This window comes from Phalacrocorax carbo, chromosome 2 (genome assembly GCF_963921805.1).
Source record: "Phalacrocorax carbo chromosome 2, bPhaCar2.1, whole genome shotgun sequence".
NCBI classification, from domain to species: Eukaryota; Metazoa; Chordata; class Aves; order Suliformes; family Phalacrocoracidae; genus Phalacrocorax; species Phalacrocorax carbo.
The window spans coordinates 5,217,862-5,239,655 of NC_087514.1; the positions used below are offsets into that span (position 1 = coordinate 5,217,862).

Genomic DNA, 21,794 nt, shown 5'->3' on the forward strand with positions numbered 1-21,794 from the left:
GTAGAATACTTTCTTTCATTTACGGAGAATCCTTTCTAGGAGTCAGTTTTCTAACCTAAATTTTCTCTAAATGAGAAATTAATTAATTGATAAGCTATTATAAAAATCATCAGTTTTGTTGCAGAGTACCATAACTGCTGTAATCCTTGCAGTGCTAAAGGTCTTCTCTTTAATTCTGTAGTCTGTCTTTTGCTGGCAGCTGCGTAGCCTTTCATGTAAACTGTTGTGGCAGTATTTTTCCCTTGTTGTTCTTGTGCTGTTATTCTCGTGGCCTGCAAACTCCGATATTGTTGTTACGTTGTTTTTCTTGTGGAAGCAAGTACTGTCATTGTGAGAATCACCTGTTCTCCCTGACGCCACTGATGTTGCAACTTGCCAGGTATATTAGAGTTAAAAAAAAAAAAGACTTAGTGAATGGCAAAGTATATATGTAATTTAAATAGCTGGTAAGTATTACCTAATAATACAAAAGCACAAAGCTTGGCAGTTAGTCAGCATGCAACACGTGCCCTGACCAAAGCTTGTCCCAGCCAGCTCTAACGTGTCCCAAATAGAAACAACTAAGAGTTTGAGTGGGTCCTGATGAAACGCAGCTAGTGAAAAAGAGTGGTGAGAAGACATCATCGTTTTTGTCATCTACTGTGTTGGAGAGAACCAGAGAAGGGTGTTCTGGAGACCCTGCTGCTTTTCTTCCTAGCTGGCTAGTCTCTTTCTCTCTGCTTTTTTTGCCCCTAAATGAACTTTGAACTTGAGATATGCCATCAGCTATTGACCCCTCAAATGAATCTTTGTGCGTGTAAAGCATGCCTCAGTGTGCGTTGTCACACCAAATAAAATATATTCTATAAACGCCAGATCTCCCACTATCTGGAAAACCTTGAAATAAAGATCAGGTATATTACGTATTTTTGTTGTAGCTCAGTCAGAATTTAGGGAGTTAATGCAGGTATCATCTAGCAACCTTCAGCTAAGTGTTTGACACTGTTTCCCACAGCCTTCTGAACGAACTGGCAAGATACAGACTGGACGGGTGGTCTGCAAGGTGGGCAGGAAATTGGCTAACAGGCCGCGCTCAGAGGGCGGTGATCAAAGGTTTTCGCTCAGGCTAGCAGCCTGTCACAGGTGGGGTCCCTGTTGCAAATGAGTGGAATGCACCTCACTCAAAAGAGAGAAGCAGCAATATGTTTTACTGAAGTCAGTGAATTCAGTGGAATTTAACGAAGTTTACCAGGGGTTTGCCGAGTTTTATTAAGTTTGATGGCAAGGTTCACCTTATTAATTACTGCATGGAAGAAACATACAAAGGAAAATTGAGTTAAAATCGAGTTAGAATGATTCACACAGAGACTGGAGATGCAAAACGGTAAGGAAGAGACTCCCGTTTAGTCGTGAGGTTCAGAGTGGACCCCCTTGCTTGCTAAAGTCCTTATGGAGCCTAGGTGCGGTTATGTCCAATCTTAGTGTCAGACTTGGACAACGGTTTGTGTCTAATGGAATTATCTATACAAAGTTTATAATAATTGCATAGCTACATGGATTAATAATGTTTTATTAATATCAATTGAGCATGCTGTCAGTCACTTACTGAGGATCTGTTGCGAGTAAGGGATCTCTCTGCCTTGGGCAAGATCTCTTAGTCTCAGGTGAGAAATGTCAAACCTGGAGAAGCATCCCTGCTCAGGGGAGGAGCCCCCTGGTGTGCAGTCCAGCTGCAATTGAGGGAGAGCTCAAATTGGACTTATCCAGAGATGTGCTGTTGGTAAAAGGTCTCTCTGCATCGAGGAGCCACATTGAGAGGTGTCCCAGCTCAAGGGGAAATCACGGTCATGCAGCCATGCTGCCTAGAAGGGTGAGCTCAAAGAAGGCTCATTTAGGCTATCATATTTATGGAATAAAGTGGTTGGCTCATAGTCAAAATATGTGTGATGGCAAGGTATGCGTGAGACTCTTTGTACCTCCTTTCTTTGTTCCTTGATAAATGAGTCTTGGAAAAGGCACTCGCTATTCATGCATTAATGACATGATCCACGCTCATATGCATCAATGCACACTGTGTCACTCTGCTCCTTTGTGGGTTTTCAGAGAACAGATTGAAACTAGAGGAGTTCTCGGCCCAACTATGGCTCAGGCATTTGCCTCCTTTGGAGCCTGTACCAAAAAACTCCTAGTTTGGTTAAGAGCTCAGGTTCACCCGTCACAGTCCCCCAGGGATTGGTACTGTGCCCCATGTTGTTCAGCATCTTCAGAAGTGATCTGGATGATCATTCCTCACAAGGAGCCACCTGGAGAAGACAAAGGCCAATTGGGTACAAATTGCAATGGGAGAGGTTTCATTGCAATGTATGAAAAAAAAATAATGCAGTAAGACAAATCATTCACTGGAACAACCTCCTCAGGGACATAAAATCATAGAATCATTAAGGTTGGAAAAGACCTCTAGGATCATCAAGTCCAACCATCCACCCAACACTACCATGTCTCCTAAACCATGTCTTGAAGTGTCACATCTACACATCTTTTGAACACCTCCAGGGATGGTGGCTCCACCGCCCCTCTGGGCAGCCTGTTCCAATGCCTGACCACTCTTTTGGTGAAGAAATTTCCCCTAATATCCAATCTAAACCTCCCCTGTTGCAGCTTCAGGCCTTTTCGTCTTGTCCTATTACTAGTGACTAGGCAGAAGAGACCAACACCCACCTCCTGCCCAATTTGGTGTCATCTGCAAACTTACTGAGGGTGCACTAGATCCCCGCATCCAGATCATGGGTAAAGATAGTAAACAAGACTAGCCCCAAAACTGTGGAAAAAACGCTTGTGACCGGCCACCAACTGGATTTAGCTCCATTCACCACAACTCTCTGGGCTCGGGCCGTCCAGCCAGGTTTTTAAGCAGCCAAGAGCACATCTGTCCAAGCCATGAGCCGCCACCTCCTCTAGGAGGATGCTGTGGGAGACTGTGTCAAAGCCTTTGCTAACGTCCAGGTAGACACATCCACAGCCTTCCCCTCATCCACTAGGCAGGTCATCTGGTCACAGAAGGAGACCAGATTGGTCAGGGAGGACCTGCCTTTCATGAAGCCATGCTGGCTGGGCCTGATCCCCTGGTTGTCCTGCATATGCCTGGTGTGCGCAGTCAAGATGAACTGCTCCACAGTCTTCCCCAGTACCAAGGTAAGACTGACTTGCCTGTGGTTCCCCGGATCATCCTTCTACCCTTCCTGTAGATGGGCATCATGCTGGCAAACCTCCAGTCGCCTGGGACCTCCCCTGTTAACCAGAGCTGCTGATAAATGATGGAGAGTGGCTTGGTGAGCACCTCTGCCAGCTCCCTCAGTACTTTTGGGTGGATCCCATCTGGCCCCACAGACTTGTGAGTGTCCAGGTGGAGCAACAGGTCGTAAACTGCTTCCTCCTGGATTATGGGGGGTTTGTTCTGCTCTTGTCCCTGCCTTCCAGCTCAGGGGCTGAATACCCTAGGGATAACAGGTCTGAGCGTTAAAGGCTGAGGCAAAGAAGGCATTAAGTACCTCAGCCTTCTCCTCATCATTGGTGGCAGAGTTTCCCTCTGCATCCAATAGAGGATGGAGATTCTCCTTCGTTCTCGTTTTGTTGTTAATGTATTTGTAAAAACATTTTATGTAATCCCTGACAGCAGTGGCCAGATCGAGTTCTAGCTTGGCTTTTGCCTTTCTAATTTTCTCTCTGCATGACCTAGGAGATCCCTATACTCTTCTCGAGTTGCCTGCCCCTTCTTCCCAAAGTGGTAAACTCTCTTTTTTTTCCTGAGTCCCAGCAAAAGCTCCCTGTTTAGCCAGGCTGGTCGTCTTCCCCACCAGTTTGTCTTATGGCACATGGGGACAGCCTGATCCTGTGCCTTTAAGGCTTCCTTCCTGAAGAATGCTCAGCCTTGCTGGACCTTCAGGACTGCTTCCGAAAGGACTCTCCCAACCGGTGCCCTGAACAGGGCAAAGTCTGCCCTCCAGAAGCCCATGGTAGTGGTTTTGCTGACCCTGCTCCTTACTTCGCCAAGAATTGAGAACTGTATCCTATCATGGTTGCTAAGCCCAAGCCAGCCTCTGAACCTAGTTGAAAATGCTCTCATGAGCAAGAATCCTCTTCCCCCTTTGAGACAGCTGAACTCCCATCTGCGGCCATCAGGCCATCAGACCTCTCTATGATCAAAAAATCCAAAATGCCTCTGAGCCACATTGTTAATGAGGTTAGTTTTCCCGTTCCTTTCAGTAATTTTCCCTGCCACTGACAGGAGTGAGGAAAACACTACCTGTGCTCCTGATCCTTCAACCAGTCGCCCCAGTGCCCTCAAGTCCCTTTTGATCGCTCTTGGAATTCTCTCCGCAACCTCGTCACCACCCACCTGCACAACCAAGAGCGGGTGATAATCAGAGGGCCCTACCAGACCAGGGAGTTTCGTAGTAACATCTCTGACCCAAGCCCCGCGGAGGCATCAGGCTTCCCTGTGGGATGGGTCTGGTTGGCATCTTGGGCCCTCTGTCCCCCTCAGAAGGGAACTGCCTATGACAATTACCCTCCTTTTCTTCTTAACAAAGGCAGTCACAATGCATGGGGCTGACCGGTGCTCCCTAGGCAACCCCCTGGATGGACCTTCACCTACATCCTCATTTGCCTGGCCCTCAGGTTCCAGAGCCCCATACCTGGTGTGTAAGGGCAGCTGGGAAGGTGAGGGAGGCCAGGAGGGGATTTGCCCTGAGCAGGGACCTGTTTTCATTCCCACCTGTCTCTTAGGTCCCCTCCATCTGCTTGGTGGCGAGAGGGTAGGGGATCCTCTGCTCCTTGTGGAGCCTCCACCCGCTGCCTTGGCCCCAGGGATGGTAGGGTGCGGCTCCACCAAACTATCTCCCTCTCACACTCCCTGATGCTCCTTAACCTTTCCACTCCCTCCCTCAGCTCTGCCACCAGGCCGAGCAGATCATTCACCCGGTCACACCACAAGCAGCTGTTGTCTCTGCTGCCCTCTGGTACGAATGCCAGGCTCAGGCCCTCCCTGCAGCCGGAGACCTGGACAGCTGCATGGTTGTGTGGGGGCTCTGCCTGGGTCACCACGTTCCTTCTGGTGATGGCTTTTGGGCAATTGGAAACCGTAGCTGGGTCCTCTCCTGGGGGGTGATGACCACTAGCTGAGTTATCCTTTAGAGCCAGGAGCGGGACTGTGCCCTGCCCATGTGGAATGCTGCACCATGCCCCTTTGGCCCTGCTCCCAGTTGTTTGTGTTCCCTGGGGGCTGCTCTTATATGCAAGGGGGTTTGGCCACCATCAGTCGTGTCCCGGCCCATGCTGAGTCAGAGCTGCTGCTAGTCAGGATCTCACTCGTTCCCTCTCTGTGCAGGGTTGGGGCTCTGAGTACCCTCTCTCTCCCTGTGCTTTTGCCTTCAAGGTTTTGCTGCTTTAGGAAGGGTCCCCTGGTACCATCCTCTGCTCTGGAGCCCTTCGCCTTGGTGGCTTTGGATGGTGGCTGGACATGGTGGAGTCTGTGTTGCTGGAGGTTTTGTAGATGCTACTGCACAGGGTGCTAGGTGATCTTACCTAGACTCCCTTTCCCACAAAAAGTTGCACCAGAAGATCTTTCAAGGTCCCATCCAACCTTGGCTGTTCTGTGATGTATTTTGTATCACTGAGTGTACCTCTGGTTTGCACAACATGGGAGATCAAACTAGATGATGGTACTCAGTCGGCGTGTTCAAGAAAAAAAAAAACGTTAAATTGGATAGTAAGGAGCATGATGATTTTTTCTCAAGTGGTACTGATATTGACTGATTTTTTTAAAATTTTATTTTTAAACCATATTAGTAGTTTGGTTGGGTCTTTTCCACTAAATCTTCTGCTGTACCTTGTATATGTAATGATCACTGACTCGTTTTCTGATGCCAGCTTGTTGTGGTTTAACCCCAGCTGTCAACTAAGCACCACACAGCCGCTTGTTCACTCGCTCACTGCTTTCCAGCGGAATGGGGGAGAGAATTGGAAGAGTAAAAGTGAGAACACTTGTGGGTTGAGATAAGAACAGTTTAATAATTGAACTAAAATATAATAACAAAAATTGTAAGGAAAATAAGAAAAATAGAGAGACATAAAACTCAGGAAAAAAAAAAGTGATGCAGTTGCTCACCACCCTCCAGCTGACACCCAGCCAGTCCTGAAGCAGCCATCACTTCCCCACCCTGGGGCCAGCTCCCCCAGCTTATACACTGAGCACCATGTCATATGGTATGGAATATCCCTTTGGCCAGTTTGGGTCAGCTGTCCTGGCTGTGCCTCCTCACATTCTCTTCTGCACCTCCTCAGTGGCAGAGCATGGGAAGCTGAGGTCTTGACTGGTTTAAGCACTGCTCAGCAACAGCTAAAACATCAGAGTGTTATCAACATTGTTCTCATGCTAAATCCAAATGACAGCACTGTACCAGCTGCTAGGAGGAGAATCAACTCTATCCCAGCCAAAACCAGGGCACAGCTGTGTCTGTTGTTATCATTACACCAGTGTAGAAGATCAGTATATAGTTGCTTTAAAAATAAAAAGCAACAAACCGACACCTTGACAGTATTGATTATTTGGGCACTGAGGCCCACTGCTGAGCTGTGAACCATTCTTTACCTTCATTGATTTCAATCAAGGATGACGTTCATCCAGCTCATAACTGCACATCTACTACTTTGTCATTTTCTCAGGTGGAAGTGCTTTTAGAAAGCATTATTATGAGAAATAATAGAGTATTGAATGAGAAGCAAGATAATCTTTCCAGTGTTAGGGAATGAATTTTCCATAAAGAGAGGTATGGCTGGGAATTATATTTACAGCTCTTCAAGATTTAGTCTATATAGCATGGAAGCAGCTAACAGTTACACTTATAATGTGGACTAACTCAGAGGAGGAGTCATCCTGTCATAGGTTAGGGAAACAAACTGTAGGACGGTGTTTTTCTCTTGCAGGTAGATAGAACATCAGCACAACCAGTATTTGACAGCCGAAAAAACACCTCACAGGATAAACTGTATGCCTCGCATAAACAGGAAAACTGGTTTCTTTCCATATATTCAATCGCCTACCCAGTTGAGTAACATTACATAATTGGTGTTTTCTGATTATAGGAGAGCTGCAGGGTGTGCTGGTTTTGGCTGAGAAGGGGTTAATTCTCCTCACTGTGGGGGTCGGCTGCCTTTCCAGCTTCCCGCGCTCTGCCGCGTGGCGGGGGGGGCTGGGAGGGGCAGGGCCGTGGTGGGGGCGGCTGACCCCGACTGGCCAATGGCAGGTTCATTCCATACCATGTGACACCATGACCAGTATATTGAGGGGGGGGACAGTTGCAGCGCCAGCGCGGAGGCGGCGTCGGGGCGGCGGGCGGCGCGCGGCTGCGGCGCGGGCAGTTTGTTCCGGCGGTTCGTTCCCCCTCTCCCCTCCCTTCCCCCCCCTCCCCCGAGGCTTTGCGCCTCTCGTTGTTCCCCTTTACATTGCATTTCTACTGTTGTTTTCTTTTAATTTTAATTATTAAACTGCTCTTATCCCAACCCACGAGCGTTACCCTTCTGATTCTCTCTCCCACCTACCGGTGGGGGAGTGGGCGAGCGACTGTGTGGGGCTGAGCTGCCGGCTAAACCACGACACAGGGTAATAAGACTTATCTTGGCATCCAGTCAGGAGCAATAAATTGTAACATCTAATTAAAAAGAAAGTGAGATTATAGAATTTTAATATAGTAAGGAATAATTAAAAAACAAATAAAAAGCTACCCTCTCGAAAGCCTGTCTTGAAACAAACCTGTGGAAAAAGTGGCTCAGGTGCTTCGATAGTGAACTACTGCCTTTGCAGGTGCAATTGCTGACTTGGTTTCTTGTAACAGTTTAATGAAAATTAAACGAAAATTAACCAGATGGAAAGAGGCTGTGCTGCAGGTGTTGGCTATTTCACACGGCCACCTGATAGGCATTAAGCTTTTATGGATTTGTAAGGTCAGGAGAGATGTTTGTGAATACTACAGCAATGGTCTGCAGAATGCCTGCTCTAGTCTTCCCAGAATTGATTACTTGGAGTATCTGTGTGGGATTAATTTTTTTTCCTTTTAAATTCTTGGGTGGTAACATGTAACTGTTTGCGCTCAGCAAAAATGCAATTTTGCTGTCTTTGTTGCGATGAAAAAAAGTTTCCTTCAACTGCAAAAAATATTTGAGTAGCTTTGTGGGCAATCATTAAGCAACAAGATAGATAGCAGTGTTAAAAACTTACTCGGATAGGAGAAAAACAAAATCTTCTGAGAATCTGTTGCCTCTCTGATGGTTCCAATTATTAATAAGCGCTCATGTCTACCTAGATAGTGTGACCCTCTCTTCTCATCTTAAAAAGTGGGTTTCCAAGGCTGTGTGAACACTGACAGTATTATGTATTCAAGGAGTAGCTTTTAATAATTCTTTAAGCTTTTCTAACCTCAATACGTGATCATGCGCTCATGCCCTTTTTAATTCTGCTGCCGGATTTTTTCATTATGTTAGCTTTTAAAAAATGATGTAAATGGGGAAAAAACCCCAAGGTGGAACAGCTTTTTTTCTCCTACAGTAGGTTACTTTAATCTGACCCTTATGTTCTTTCTGAATGATAGCTTTTGGGGATTCTGATAAACTGGTTTCAAATTGTTCTGTATTTTCTTTTTGTGCCTCCTGTTCTTTCCAGCTGCATTGATTCATGACGGGGTGCAGTTGCCTTTGCACAGCTCTTGTTACAGGAATTGGTCATTTATATAAATGGGCGGTATTTTTGCATTGGGCATTGTCTTGTGTTGTCAGTTCTGAGGGAAACAGCAACTTCAGCTTCAAAAACTGTCTGAAACTTTCTGAAATGATTTGGTAGTCTATCTGTCTGTGTCTTTTCATACCCTAAAGTACTAAGATTTGTACTATCAGATAAGGTCGCGGTGCCTTCTCAAAACTGTAGGCTTCTTTGAGGTCTCTCATATCAGTATGTCCAAAATTAGAAGTGACTTCTGAAACAGACTATTTTTTTGTAATTATTTTAGGATTTAAGTGACTAAAAGATGTTTTGAAACTTCATTTATAAGACCTAATTATTTTTGTAACGTTAATGAGTGTGGCTAGCGTCTCCTTTTTACTTTCTAATGCTTTATGTATCTGAAGTTGAACGCACAGAATCCACTAATTGATACTTTCAGTTTTGAAGAATGAGTTGCAGAACCGCTGTTTCTGTCCTTTAGTGCTATTTTTGTATGAAGTTTGTCATTTTAAACGCCTTTGCAAAACGTGTTAGCAGCTTTAGAGTAATTTCAAATATTTTGTTGCGTTTGGTTGTGCATCCCAGTTATCGAGCACTAGGTGTCAGCATTGGTCCACCTTCAAAACTCAGTAGTGCCTGTTACTGGGGTGTAGACTTGAAGTAGTTGATAGCTTCCAGAGTTTCTGCTGCAGTTTCTTCTTGGCTGTCTGATTTCAAAGCAAGATTGTCATTCAAAGCAGAAGGAAAAGGATGGTTACTTGGGACTTGTGCCCATATATTGATAAGCTAAAGAAGTACAAGTTGGTAGTAACTCAAGAAGTTTGTTTCAACTTAAAGCCTAACGGGGCTTAACCTTTCACTAAATCCTTCCTCGCTAGTCGGCAGTATGTGTAGTATCATGGAAAGAGGATTTGGGGGTTTACAAGATCAGAGACACATAAAAATTGAGACAGTAGTTTCTTTGCTTTCATAGCCTGAGATTTCAAGATTCATAATAGATTTAATCTTAAAGGGATGAAAATGTTTAACTTGGTAATTCAATAGATTTTGGAAGTGGTATATTTTTGCGTTCTTGTTATGCATAAGAATATCATGTTGAATATCTTCCATAAACCGTGGAGCTGTTTAGCTGTTATTGACTGCTTTAGCTATTTACTTGCTAGTACTGCTGACAAATAATGTTGCTAAGGAACTCTGTCTTTGCTGCTTTTGTTAGCTGTTGAACTTGAAGCAAGCTTAAGTTCCTGGCAGCACCAGCTGTCATGACTGACTATATGCAAAATCACTGGCCTTCTGTAGTGTTGGAGATGTCTACTACATTTTTTTCCCTCCTGTTATTGTTGTTTCATATTCAGATACATGCCTTAAAATCTTGATTAAAACCAATCCTTTTATCTTTTCCCTTTAAATTTCAGCTTTCAGAAGAAGAAAAAATCCAGCGTTACAGCATTCTTTCTGAGCTTTATGAACGTATTGGTTTTCACCGAAAGTCTGCTTTTTTCAAGCGTATAGCAGCAATGCAGTGCGCTGCCCCCAGCATCCCAGAGCCTGGGTGGAGGGCCTGCTACAAATTGCTTTTGGAAACTCTCCCTGGCTATAGCTTGTCTTTGGATCCTAAAGACTTCAGCAAAGGTAAGTGTCTCTGGGAAAGTATGCCTTAGCATAGTCAGTCACTCAGCTGACTTTCTAGAACTCATTTCCTTGAGAGATTTCAAACTAAACCCAAATCATTTACCTGCCTGAAACTAATTGTGGCAAATTGACCAGTTCTTTAAAACTGTACCTTCACTTTTCCTTAGTGTTGCTTTTAGTAATTTCACATTTCTGTGAGCTACTGCTGAATGCATTGCTGTATTCCTCTGTTTGCAGTAAATAATTATGTATTATTTATGAAAGCTTTATTTCCACTGCTTCAAAAATGTTTTTTATTATATACTTCTCAGTATAAAAAAAGTCATATTTTATTTTTGAGTATTTATTCAATTAAAAGTGCCTCCAACTTGTGTGTTTTCTTTTGATATTTGTTGTTATTTGATGTTATAATCAAAGAATGAAAGATTCTTTCAAATATTTTTGTATATAGACACACATACATATGTACATGTAATTATATCTTTAAGGTCAAATCTGTCACATTTTTCCACAGATTAGATCAGGGTGATGTTATCTGTAAGACCAGCATTTGGTTAAGACATTTCAACAGTTTGTAGATCCTATATATCACTTAAATTACTATTTTATTGCATCTATTAAAAACCAATGCAAAAATAGCCCATGAGAACACATGCCTGTTCTTGTAGCTGTTAAATACCGTGTTCACTTTCTGCAAGCTATATGCTGCTTGCTGCTCTTCCTTGGGTAAGCTATATTTGAACAATTTTACCAATGTTATCTAAGGCTGTATGTAAGGTAATAAATAAAAAAGTTCTCTTTATTCTAATATACTGGGCCGCATTTTGCCTTGAAAGGAAGAGCCAGCTAATATGCCGCTTGGGCCCTCCTTTGGAGGAAACCTTTCCATGTAGCCCCAAAACTGGCATTGTTTTTGTATAGTAGCATTTTTGGGGACTATTCACTGAATGGTGTAGCTGCAGGAGTAGAGCAGCAAGGAATGATGATGGAAAGGAGGTGGGGTGCACTGGTAAGAAAACTCTGAACCAGTTTAAATATGAATGAACAGCAGCTGGAAGAGTATTCTCCCTTTTGTGAGCGTACATTGAGTGTCTGGTGCTGGGATTCCAGTTTGAAGTTGTCTTGTAAGTTCAGGTGTTTCTGTATCACATAGTTCCAAGGGCTGTCTAGTGAATTCAGTCAATGGAGAACATGGAAATACTCAGCTGACCGGCCACTACATGGTATTTTCCAGGCTGTCTTAGCTGCATTTGTGATTTCTGTTGATGAAATAGGCATGTGAACACCCTGCTGAATGTGGGGATACTTAGGTGGTTTTTTTTATTTTTATTTTTTTTAAACTGGTGTGATTTTAGCAGTCACTGAAAGAAGCAATATGTGAAAGGAGGCAGAAAATGCCAAGTGGACTAGACAAAGTTACAAAGGGTGTAGGAAGAGGGAATGCACTGGAAACAATATGGTGTGGCCAATGATGGAAAAGACGACTGGGATGGGACTGGTTTGGGAGAAGATGTTGTAGGAGTTCTGAAGGGACTGATGATTACAAAAAAAAGTGACGTCATTGGGGTTTATCTTTCCTTTTTAAGTTACCTTTATGTTGCACTGAAGTGCTTTGTCAGATTTTACCCCTAGAATGGCTTTTTCAGAGAAATATGAAAAGATGACTCTAAACGGTAAGAACTGCTTGATAAGAACAATATTTCACACGTGAAAAATAATGAGACTCGTGTGTGCAAAATACATGCTCTCAAAGTTTGGTTGCAGTAAATATTTCTCAAAAAGTTTGCCAAAAGCTGAAGGGTAATATTAGAAGGAATGCTGTTTAGAAGATTATGAAGTATTGGCTGTCTTGGAATATCTGTTATTTAAAAATGATTGCTTTTGCTTACTACTAACAGCAGGTTTAAGTTTCATGAAGAGTACTGCATAATATGTTTTTGAAAGAAAAGTTACATTATGATGATCTATGTATTGTTACCATAGATACTTGGCAAATATGAACTATTTTATAGTCTGAAACTTAGTTTTTAAAGACTGAAAATTAGGAAATGTGCCTCGTGTCCTGGAGTTTTATTGCTTTTTACTGACTTGTAACAACCAGAGAAGCATTTAGAGAAAGTATCTTTTGCTCGACCTTCAAGGAGAGTTAAGAAGTACTTGCTTTGGATAAAAATGAAGTTTCTCTATGAAATTTCATGTGAATTTCTTGTTCAGAGAGATTTAAAAATATAAAACTTTAAAGGTTGGTGTATCATTTTATTTTTAAATTCATGGAAAGTGTTCATTTACTGAATTCTAATCATAGATTGATTAGTTGATAGACAAGCATATAGAACAAAAATTGCTTTCACATTTAAATATTCAAGCAAACTCAGAAATCCTAATTTTTCTTTTGTTTTGACTACCAGATTTAGTTCCATTGAGTGATTTTTAGATATATATAATTAAATTACTGCTTAGTATATAAAGAAAACCTCAACCAATTGGTTTGTGATGACTTAGAGCTTTAAAAAAATTGACTGCTTGCTTTACAGGAACTCATAGAGGATGGGCTGCAGTACAGATGCGTTTGCTTCATGAGCTAGTATATGCTTCCAGAAGAATGGGCAATCCTGCCCTATGTGTCAGGCATCTGTCTTTCCTTCTCCAGACCATGCTGGATTTTCTTTCTGATCAAGGTATGATTTTTAAAAAAGGAGATATCTGCACTTTCTTCTGTCCTACGCTGAAATAATGTGAATTTGTTTTGAAATATATTTGATTTGGGAAGTAACAGTGAGCACAGAAGTTAGGAAATTCTGTGTATGCATGAGTAATTGACAGTAATCAATCATGTATTCAGTGTTATTAGTTTTAAATATTACAGTGTTCTGACCTTGATATGCAGTTTTTAAAATAAAACTGTATTGAATGTTTTCAGTCTGTAGATTGACTCTCTCAAGCCTAATGTTCTGTTTCTTTGGTAAATATTAGGAATACGATTAAAGGGCTTAATTTGTATGTGGATTTTAAAAAAAAGTATTACCTGAAAATACTAGCAGCCTTCAAGCCTTCATAAGTGCTATTAATGAGGAGATTGAGGGGAACTGAGGCTGAAAAGTAAACTCAGAAGAAAAGAGTGTACTGTAGTTCAGAGTGAATCTACTGTGAGCTTTCTGATGAAACATAGTCTGGATACAGAAGTCATCTAAGGGAGTAGGTGCATTCCTTGCCCCTGTGTTTGAGACAATGAATCGAATTCAACAGTATTTAGCTAGGGCTAGGCTTAAGTGTCTAGCAGTAAAATAAATTTCTGTGGTTTCTTTCAATTTGTGTCTTTTTTTTTTTAATTCAACAGTAAACTTCAGTGGGCTTTATTAAATTTGTCAGTGGATAACAATGGAATAAATGTGTCTGTGGGTGATTTTCAGAAATGGTAATGATATGTGTGAGGACCCTTCTCGGGGCGGGGGGGACATGTAGCACTTAAAAAATCACCTGGAAAAGCAAAAAGTGGCAAATATTCTGTTTGTATTATGTTTCTTAGAAAAAGTATTTCAGACAGATTTCTCACCCAGAATAATGAGACAGAATTAGTGATGAAAGATTTTAAAAATGTTTTTCACTTACAGTAAGCTAGATAAAAGGTGCATATTTTTCAGTTATTCCCCTGTTTACAATAAAGAGGATGGGAGTAAAATGATCCAGGCTTTCCCTCTCTCTTTTCTCCTCTAGTAATGGCCAAGTGTCTCCCCTTGGTGACTCCTGCAGCAAAGAATTTTGCTGGCAAGTTCTAGGTTTTTGCCTGCCAGTGAATTCCCTCTGTTTAGTGGCTCAAATCAGTAGTGGAGAAAGGAGAGGAACTGATAAACTGGAATAAATTATCTTTCTGTCTGTAGATCTTACTTGCTGTTAAAAGGGCCTTGGATTTTCCTTTTAATGGACTTTGAATGAAGCTTTGTTGATTTACGTATGGAAGGTTTGGCTGAAGGCAGGGCTTCAAGCTCTTCTACTGCACATGTCCATGTATGATATTGCTAATCCCTAATCTTGAAAAAGTTTGAAAACATAAAGAGAAAAAACTTTTGTGTTTCTTGTCTTCAAACATTAAATGTGTGAGTAAAGCTTCCAGTTTCATAAGACCTATGGTAACTGTGATAGTTAGTGTCTTTGAAAAATCAAACTAAATGTTCTCCAATGTGTTTGAAGAGTAGCTCAATCTTTTTCTACTTTTCAGCTGAAAACATCCAAAATAGAATTTACTGTTGCGTTTGAAGTCTTTTATTGAGAGCATGTTGCTCAGGCACGGTTAGTGGTGTTCCAAACGAGCTAGAGTGTGGATGACAGTGCCAGAAATGTATTTCTGGCTTGTAATTTTTTTTTTGTAATTCTTCTGAGATAGATAGTGTAGTTCAGTTGAAGTTGAGATACTGGGACTTTGGAAAAGCGAAAAAATTTATTTCTTCTTCACTTAAAGTAGAAGTTTGGAAGATGAGATTTAGTAGTTATAAGAAAAGATCTATTAATTAGAAGCTCTTGCTTCTGTTCACGGAACACGAATGCATAGTCAAAACCGGTTTGTGCTTAAAACAATTTTTTCTTATGTTTTAATTGAAAGATGACTTGATAATTATTTTAAAACACAACTTTTGTATATGTTTACTTGAACTACAATTTCCAACCGTGCAGCCTGGCAAGTCTGAGTAAAAAGTATCATCAAGTAAATGGGAGATGTCAGTCATTATTTAACAACATAAAGCTAAGAGTCTGAATTAAAATTAAACTATTTAGTTACATAAATATGCAAAATGCAGTCTTCTGCTTAGCAAAAAGGTATCGAATTCTGCATAAAAACTCTCTAATCTCAAGCCATTATGTTTTAATGTTAACACGCTCTTGAGAATCACTCTTTCTTTACTTAAGAAATAAATGTGCAATTGCAAAGTTGCTTGGAATTAAATCTCTCTCTTATGCATAATGCTTTTTGAAACATAACACTGTGTGTACAGCTCACACTGAATTTTATTTGGGTAAGGTCAGATACTTGGGAAAAACCCCAATATTTTATTGTGGCTCTGTACTGATAATATCCATAGTACTTAAAAAGACCGTAATTTGTATTGTGTGAACAATTCCGAGTTAGCTTTTCTAAACACAGAGTTACTTGGAAACAGCTGTTATCAAAAAGTGACTGTCCAGACAGAAACCACTTCTAGAGAGCATGTGCGTCACCCCTGCAAGCTCACATTCTTTCAGATGTTTCCAGCTGTCATTTTTGCTTCTGGTGGCAAGGATCTCAGTGCCTTGAGATGACCTTTTCTCACCAGACATGGTATGCAGTGAAACTAGGAATGCTTCATTCCTTTTTTGGGGTAAGTTCAGTTCATTAAAGATCCTCTAAGCTTGTCTGTTTTATTATTTGGGAAATAATGTACACTTTTCAGTGCTTCTGGGTATACCTCTCCATTAAGATCATCCTGTCCTGTGACTGCTGTTGCGCTTTAGTTCTTTTCAGCCTTCTAGTGAGAGGCTTCACATGTGAGATCTCTACTGATCTGTTTGTTGTGTACTTAAACTACTGACTCTATGATGAATTCTGCCTTGCATGAAACACGCAGAGGTCATTTTTCATCTGTTGACCAGTGTTCTGGACCTTTTTATTCTTGAGGTGAGCGACAGTAGGTGATGGAGAAGGACAAGATCTAGAAGTACTTCCTGAAACATGCTAGGATGCCTTCCTGTCATTCCTGTGTGTGATTGATGCTTATATCATTGGACACCACTGTTAGTTCCAGCTGCATCCTTTGTTACGAGACTTTAAGAGGCTGGTTTCCAAAGCAGTTTGGCAGGGGTTTGAGATTGTGGAGGCTAGTGTGAAGGTGCGCGTTGGCCTGTTGACATCAGTTCTACCTGTTGGTCCTGGATAGTCTGCAGGTAAAAGTGGGAAGACAAATCAGTGTTCCTTATTTTTACTTCTCTCTATAATGGCATTGGTTTTGGGCACAGCCTGCATGATTGTTTGGTGATCTCTTGGGACACTTCGAGTGCTTCTCCGGCTGTCTGGATTGTCAGCACAGGTACTGCTACAGCATTAGCATGGCATTTGGTGTCTCAAAATGTTTGTTCTGCTGCTCTTGTCATTCCCTAGATTAACACAAATACTCTCTTTAGAAACAGAACCATGTTGGCTAACAATTTAAAGAACAACCATGTGGCCTCTTATGTATGTACGTGTTTACCTTTCAACACCAGAAAGAGACTAGTGAATATCATGTAATTCAGAGACTGTCTGAGACAACCTTTGCATTTAGTCTTTTCAGCAGCGGCAGTGACCAAAAAGAAATAGGCTAAGTTCCACAGTCATGACTGCAAAATGTCTGGCAGCTTGGTAGATAAGATACACTACTTGTTCCAGTTTGTTGTTCTGGTTAGCAGGGCTTCTTTGCTCACTGAGTATAAGATTTTGAAAAATTTTAGCTTATTTATCTTTCTACTGATGTCATGAAGAAATTTGTTTTAGCCCTAGCAAACTAAAAATGATATCCTGGGCTGCATTACAAATACCCCTTCAATAGAAGTGTGCCCTCCCCAGAGTGGATACTCATCTCCCTGGCACAGGTGTTGATTCTGCTGAAAGACATGAAATCTTTAGTGAAAGACTTAACTTGTTATGACACTTCTCTTCAACCAGAGGACAGACGAGGGCCTGCATGTGATGAAGGCTTAGGGGGTTTCCTTGCTGTAGCTGGATGTTTTATCTGCAGAAGCAAACCTTGTCAACAGAATTCATCAGTCTCCATGAGGAGGGATTTCTGTATGTGAATTTTCATTTTCAATATGCCTACTTTATATATCTCCATACAGGCATTGCACAGGAAATAGGATGGATTGGCTGAGATCGTTACTCAGTCAGGAATTGTTTTTGTGGTTTATCTCACATGGCGACTGCATGCCATGGCTGCGCTTGGTCAGTGGGATGACGAAAACATAGCTCTACCTAAGAAAAAGGTTTCTGTTCCTTTCAAAGGTCATGAGTTGAATTTTTGGAAATACCCCTAGTTCTCTAAATTTCATTGATGTGATTTTGAACTCCATGGTGGCAGGATTCTATCCCTACTTCAGTAGTGGCTACTACTTGGCACTTCAAAATTGTGCAACACATTGATCTGTGCCGTGCAAAACTTAGAAGTTTGTTTACTTAACTTAACTTGGAAGTTAAGTTTGGCTTAAAGCTGTTTTCTCATGAAAACAATCTCTCACTTTCCACAAGATAGTTACACTCAGCCTGTGCCGAGATCATCCTCCCTGATGAAGAATTTCTGCCAAAATTTGTGCTGAATGCTATTTCATTTCCCCTCATCCCCTAGATCAGTTGTGATGGACCTGTCAGTGTTGGCTGGGCAAGCCACTTTGATGCCTTGACAGCTTAGAGTTGTTGGTAGTTGGAGGACCACGTACTGTGTGCCAATAATCTGAGATTGCTTTCAGAACCTTTTCATCCTCCTTTCAAGATTGCTGTCCTCAGTTGATGGCTGACATGTCAGCTGCCGGGGTGAGGGCTGTGCCTTTTCACAGAAGCTATGAGCTTTATCTAAGAAAAAATCCCCAAAACTTGTTTATCTTTAGAAATTATGGTTAAGCCTGGACTGATCATAATTTGATCATGTCAGACGTGGTGTCTGACAACTCTTAAAATATGACTTTCTATCTCGCAGCTTGAAAGAGGAAACTATGAAGTATTTTACAGACATTTCTTATTTATAGAATGGATTGCATATGCATTTACTTGGTGATATTTAAATTTCAAATTGCTATGTAGAAATATAGGAAATAAGAAAGAATATTAAACTGGGCTCGTCAGAATTGACAGCTAGACCAAAAGTGAATGTGTAAATGCCCTTAAGTGTAACCCTTCTACCAAGCCTATATTGGCAGCAGTAAAGACCAGACTCAGTTTCTGAGGACCTTTACTTAAAACATTGTCTTTAAATTCTACCCAAACAACTGGGAAAATGAAATTAAGCTGCATGGGCACTTGGTAAGTTATACTTCCCCACACAGATTTGACTAAATGGCATTTCCCTGGAGAAAGGGATAAGAATAACATATAAATCTATAAATGACCGCTACTCTAGAGCGTGGAATAATTTAAAACTACCTCTTGTTTTGAGGGACTGCTGGAACAACTTGTACGTATGTATGTTCACCTAGCCGCATCCTCTTCTCTTATTTGTGTCTTGCTATGACTTTCTCATTTTTCCCTGTTTAGACTGCTGTATAAAGAGTTCTTGAAAGTTTCAGCTAATTTTCTTCAGTATGAGCTGGTTGCTCATGGTTGCTCTCCTCTACCTATTCCCATAGTGCTCCTCCTCTTTTTTTCTCCTGTTATCCATACTTAGGTCCCTGGAAATAAGACTATAAGTATCAGAAACAAAATGTAGGATAAACAAATATGAATGCCTGATTTTAAAATGAACAAACCACCTTGACAATAGCATTAAACTTTGAAAGGAGGAGATATATAAAAGTAAAGAAGCTAATTGGAAGAAAGTTAAAGTAGTGACATGTTTCCTGGTAGTATGGAGACTGCTTGAAGATGTCATAGAATCATAGAATGTCCTGAGTTGGAAGGGACCCACAAGGATCATCAAGTCCAACTCTTGTCCCTGCACAGGACAACCCCAAAATTCACACCATGTCTCTGAGGGCGTTGTCCAAGTGCTTCTTAAATAGCGTCAGGCTGGTGCCGTGATGCCTCCCTGGGGAGCCTGTTCCAGTGCTCCACCGCCCTCTGGGTGAAGAACCTTTTCTTAATATCCAACCTAAACCTCCCCTGGCACATCTTCCTGCCATTGCCTCAAGTCCTGTCATTGGTGACCAGAGGGAAGAGATCATCGCCTGCCCCTCCTCATCCCCTTGTGAGGAAGCTGTAGACCGTGATGAGGGCTGCCCTCAGTCTCCTCTGCTCCAGGCTGAACAAACCAAGTGACTTTAGCTGATCCTCATACAGATTCCCCTCTAAACCATTCACCAACTTCATGGCCCTACTCTGGACACTCTCTAGTAGCTTTATATCCTTAATGTACTGTAGTGCCCAAAACTGTACACAGTACTTGAGGTGAGGCTGCACCAGTCATAGCAGATTCTCAGTAAGTGCATTCTTCTCCTCCACAGAAAAAAAAAAAAAAGTGTAGTTAAACAGCAAAATAAATGCAGTCAGGGAGAAGAAAGTTTACTGTATAGAAGTGGATCTTGTGTCCAAACATGGCAAGTAGAAGGGAATGTCAACCCTTAAAAGTTAAATGAGGAAGGGGGAGGAACCAGCCTCTGAGCCACGTGTTAATCAGGTGAGTTTTCCTGTTCATTTCAGTATTCTTCCCTGCCACTGACAGGAGTGAGGAAAACACTACCTGTGCTCCTGATCCTTCAACCAGTCACCCCAGTGCCCTCAAGTCCCTTTTGATCGCTCTTGGAATTCTCTGTATAACCTCGTCACCACCCACCTGCACAACCAAGAGCGGGTGATTAATCAGAGGGCCCTACCAGACCAGGGAGTTTCGTAGTAACATCTCTGACCCAAGCCCCACGGAGGCATCAGGCTTCCCTGTGGGATGGGTCTGGTCTGCATCTTGGGCCCTCTGTTCCCCTCAGAAGGGAACTGCCTATGACAATTACCCTCCTTTTCTACTTAACAGAGGCAGTCACAATGCATGGGGCTGACCAGCTCTCCCTAGGCAACCCCCTGGATGGACCTTCACCTACATCCTCATTTGCCTGGCCCTCAGGTTCCAGAGCCCCATACCTGGTGTGTAAGGGCAGCTGGGAAGGTGAGGGAGGCCAGGAGGGGATTTGCCTGTCGCCCCAAGCAGGGACCTGTTTCCATTCCCTGCTCCTTCTGCTTGGTGGCGAGAGGGTAGGGGATCCTCTGCTCCTTGTGGAGCCTCCACCCGCTGCCTTGGCCCAGGGATGGTAGGGTGCGGCTCCACCAAACTATCTCCCTCTCACACTCCCTGATGCTCCTTAACCTTTCCACTCCCTCCCTCAGCTCTGCCACCAGGCCGAGCAGATCATTCACCTGGTCACACCGCAAGCAGCTGTGGTCTCTGCTGCCCTCTGGTACGAGTGCCAGGCTCAGGCCCTCCCTGCAGCTGGAGACCTGGACAGCTGCATGGTTGTGTGGGGGCTCCGCCTGGGTCGCCACGTTCCTTCTGGTGATGGCTTTTGGGCAATTGGAAACCGTAGCTGGGTCCTCTCCTGGGGGGCGATGACCACTAGCTGAGTTATCCTTTAGAGCCAGGAGCGGGACTGCACCCTGCCCGCGCAAAGTACTGTGCCCGCACCCTGTTTGCCTCGCTCTGCCCGGGGGCCGCTCTTATATGCGAGGGGGTTTGGCCACCATCAGTCGTGTCCTGGCCCATGCTGAGTAAGAGCTGCAGCACATCAGGAGCTCACTTGTTCCCACTGAGGGGTGACTGGGGTACCCTCTCTCTCCCTGTGCTTTTGCCTTCAAGGTTTTGCTGCTTTAGGAAGGGTCCCCATGTACCATCCTCTGCTCTGGAGCCCTTCGCCTTGGTGGCTTCTGATTATTAGTTAACACAATGTTCTTGAATTAAAAACAAAACAAAAACAACCCTTTTGGTAGGAAACAGTAAGTGAATGAGATTATGTTGTTGAGGGAAGAGGTTACTAGTCATGTGCTTTTGTCTTGGAAAACACTCGTAAGCTATTAGAAAACTGGCAATATCACAATTTGGTGCTAAGCCAAGGTTATTTAGAAGAGTTTATAGAAGAGTTTATATATCACTTGATTGTGATATTGTTTCTTGAGAATGGAAAGTAAGACATCCTGTATTGGAAACCTTTTGTTAGAAGGTCTGCTTATGGAGACTGTCACAAGTAATCCCCTGAAGTGTGTGTAATGTTGGCACAATTCTTTGCTCTATAGCTTCTCTCCTTTTGTGCTGCAATACTTGATAATACAGATGTAGCCTGTCAGCACTTTGCAATGTTTCAAAGTCATAAGGAATGTTATTTCTTAATACTATGTTTAATTTAGGACAGCATTTCCCCATGGGTCCTCTGTAGCATTTTATTTTTAGAAAAGGAAAAGTTATTGATCTCAAGGGCTGAAAAGTATGAAGCTTTAATCTGACAGAGACTATAATGCAAATTAAAACTTGATATAAACTTCTGAATTGATGTTTACTTATCTGACACTAATGAACTGGTCGTAATGCACTGCATTGTATTTTAGTTGACAAATTACCTGCAAGTTGTTTTTGCCTAACCAATAAATCTTTCAAAAGGGAACAGGTTTGGTTGGTCTTATAATATTAAAACTAACTGATCTCAGGATGGGAACTGAAACCTTCAATATCATTACCAGGGAATATTTATAGCAGCATAGTAGCTTCTCAGCCATTAATTAGAA

The 21,794-nt window shown here is 42.4% G+C and overlaps 1 protein-coding gene across 9 annotated transcripts in view; it reads left to right on the top strand.

The window, feature by feature from the left end:
* TRAPPC9 (trafficking protein particle complex subunit 9) overlaps positions 1–21,794 on the top strand; it is a 534,676-nt gene that overhangs the window by 30,332 nt on the left and 482,550 nt on the right. For all 9 annotated transcript variants that reach the window (XM_064442029.1, XM_064442032.1, XM_064442034.1 and 6 more), the window contains 2 exons: positions 10,168–10,384; positions 12,919–13,062. In XM_064442029.1, coding sequence (XP_064298099.1) covers positions 10,168–10,384; positions 12,919–13,062 — 361 coding nt within the window. The remainder of the gene's footprint in view (positions 1–10,167; positions 10,385–12,918; positions 13,063–21,794) is intronic.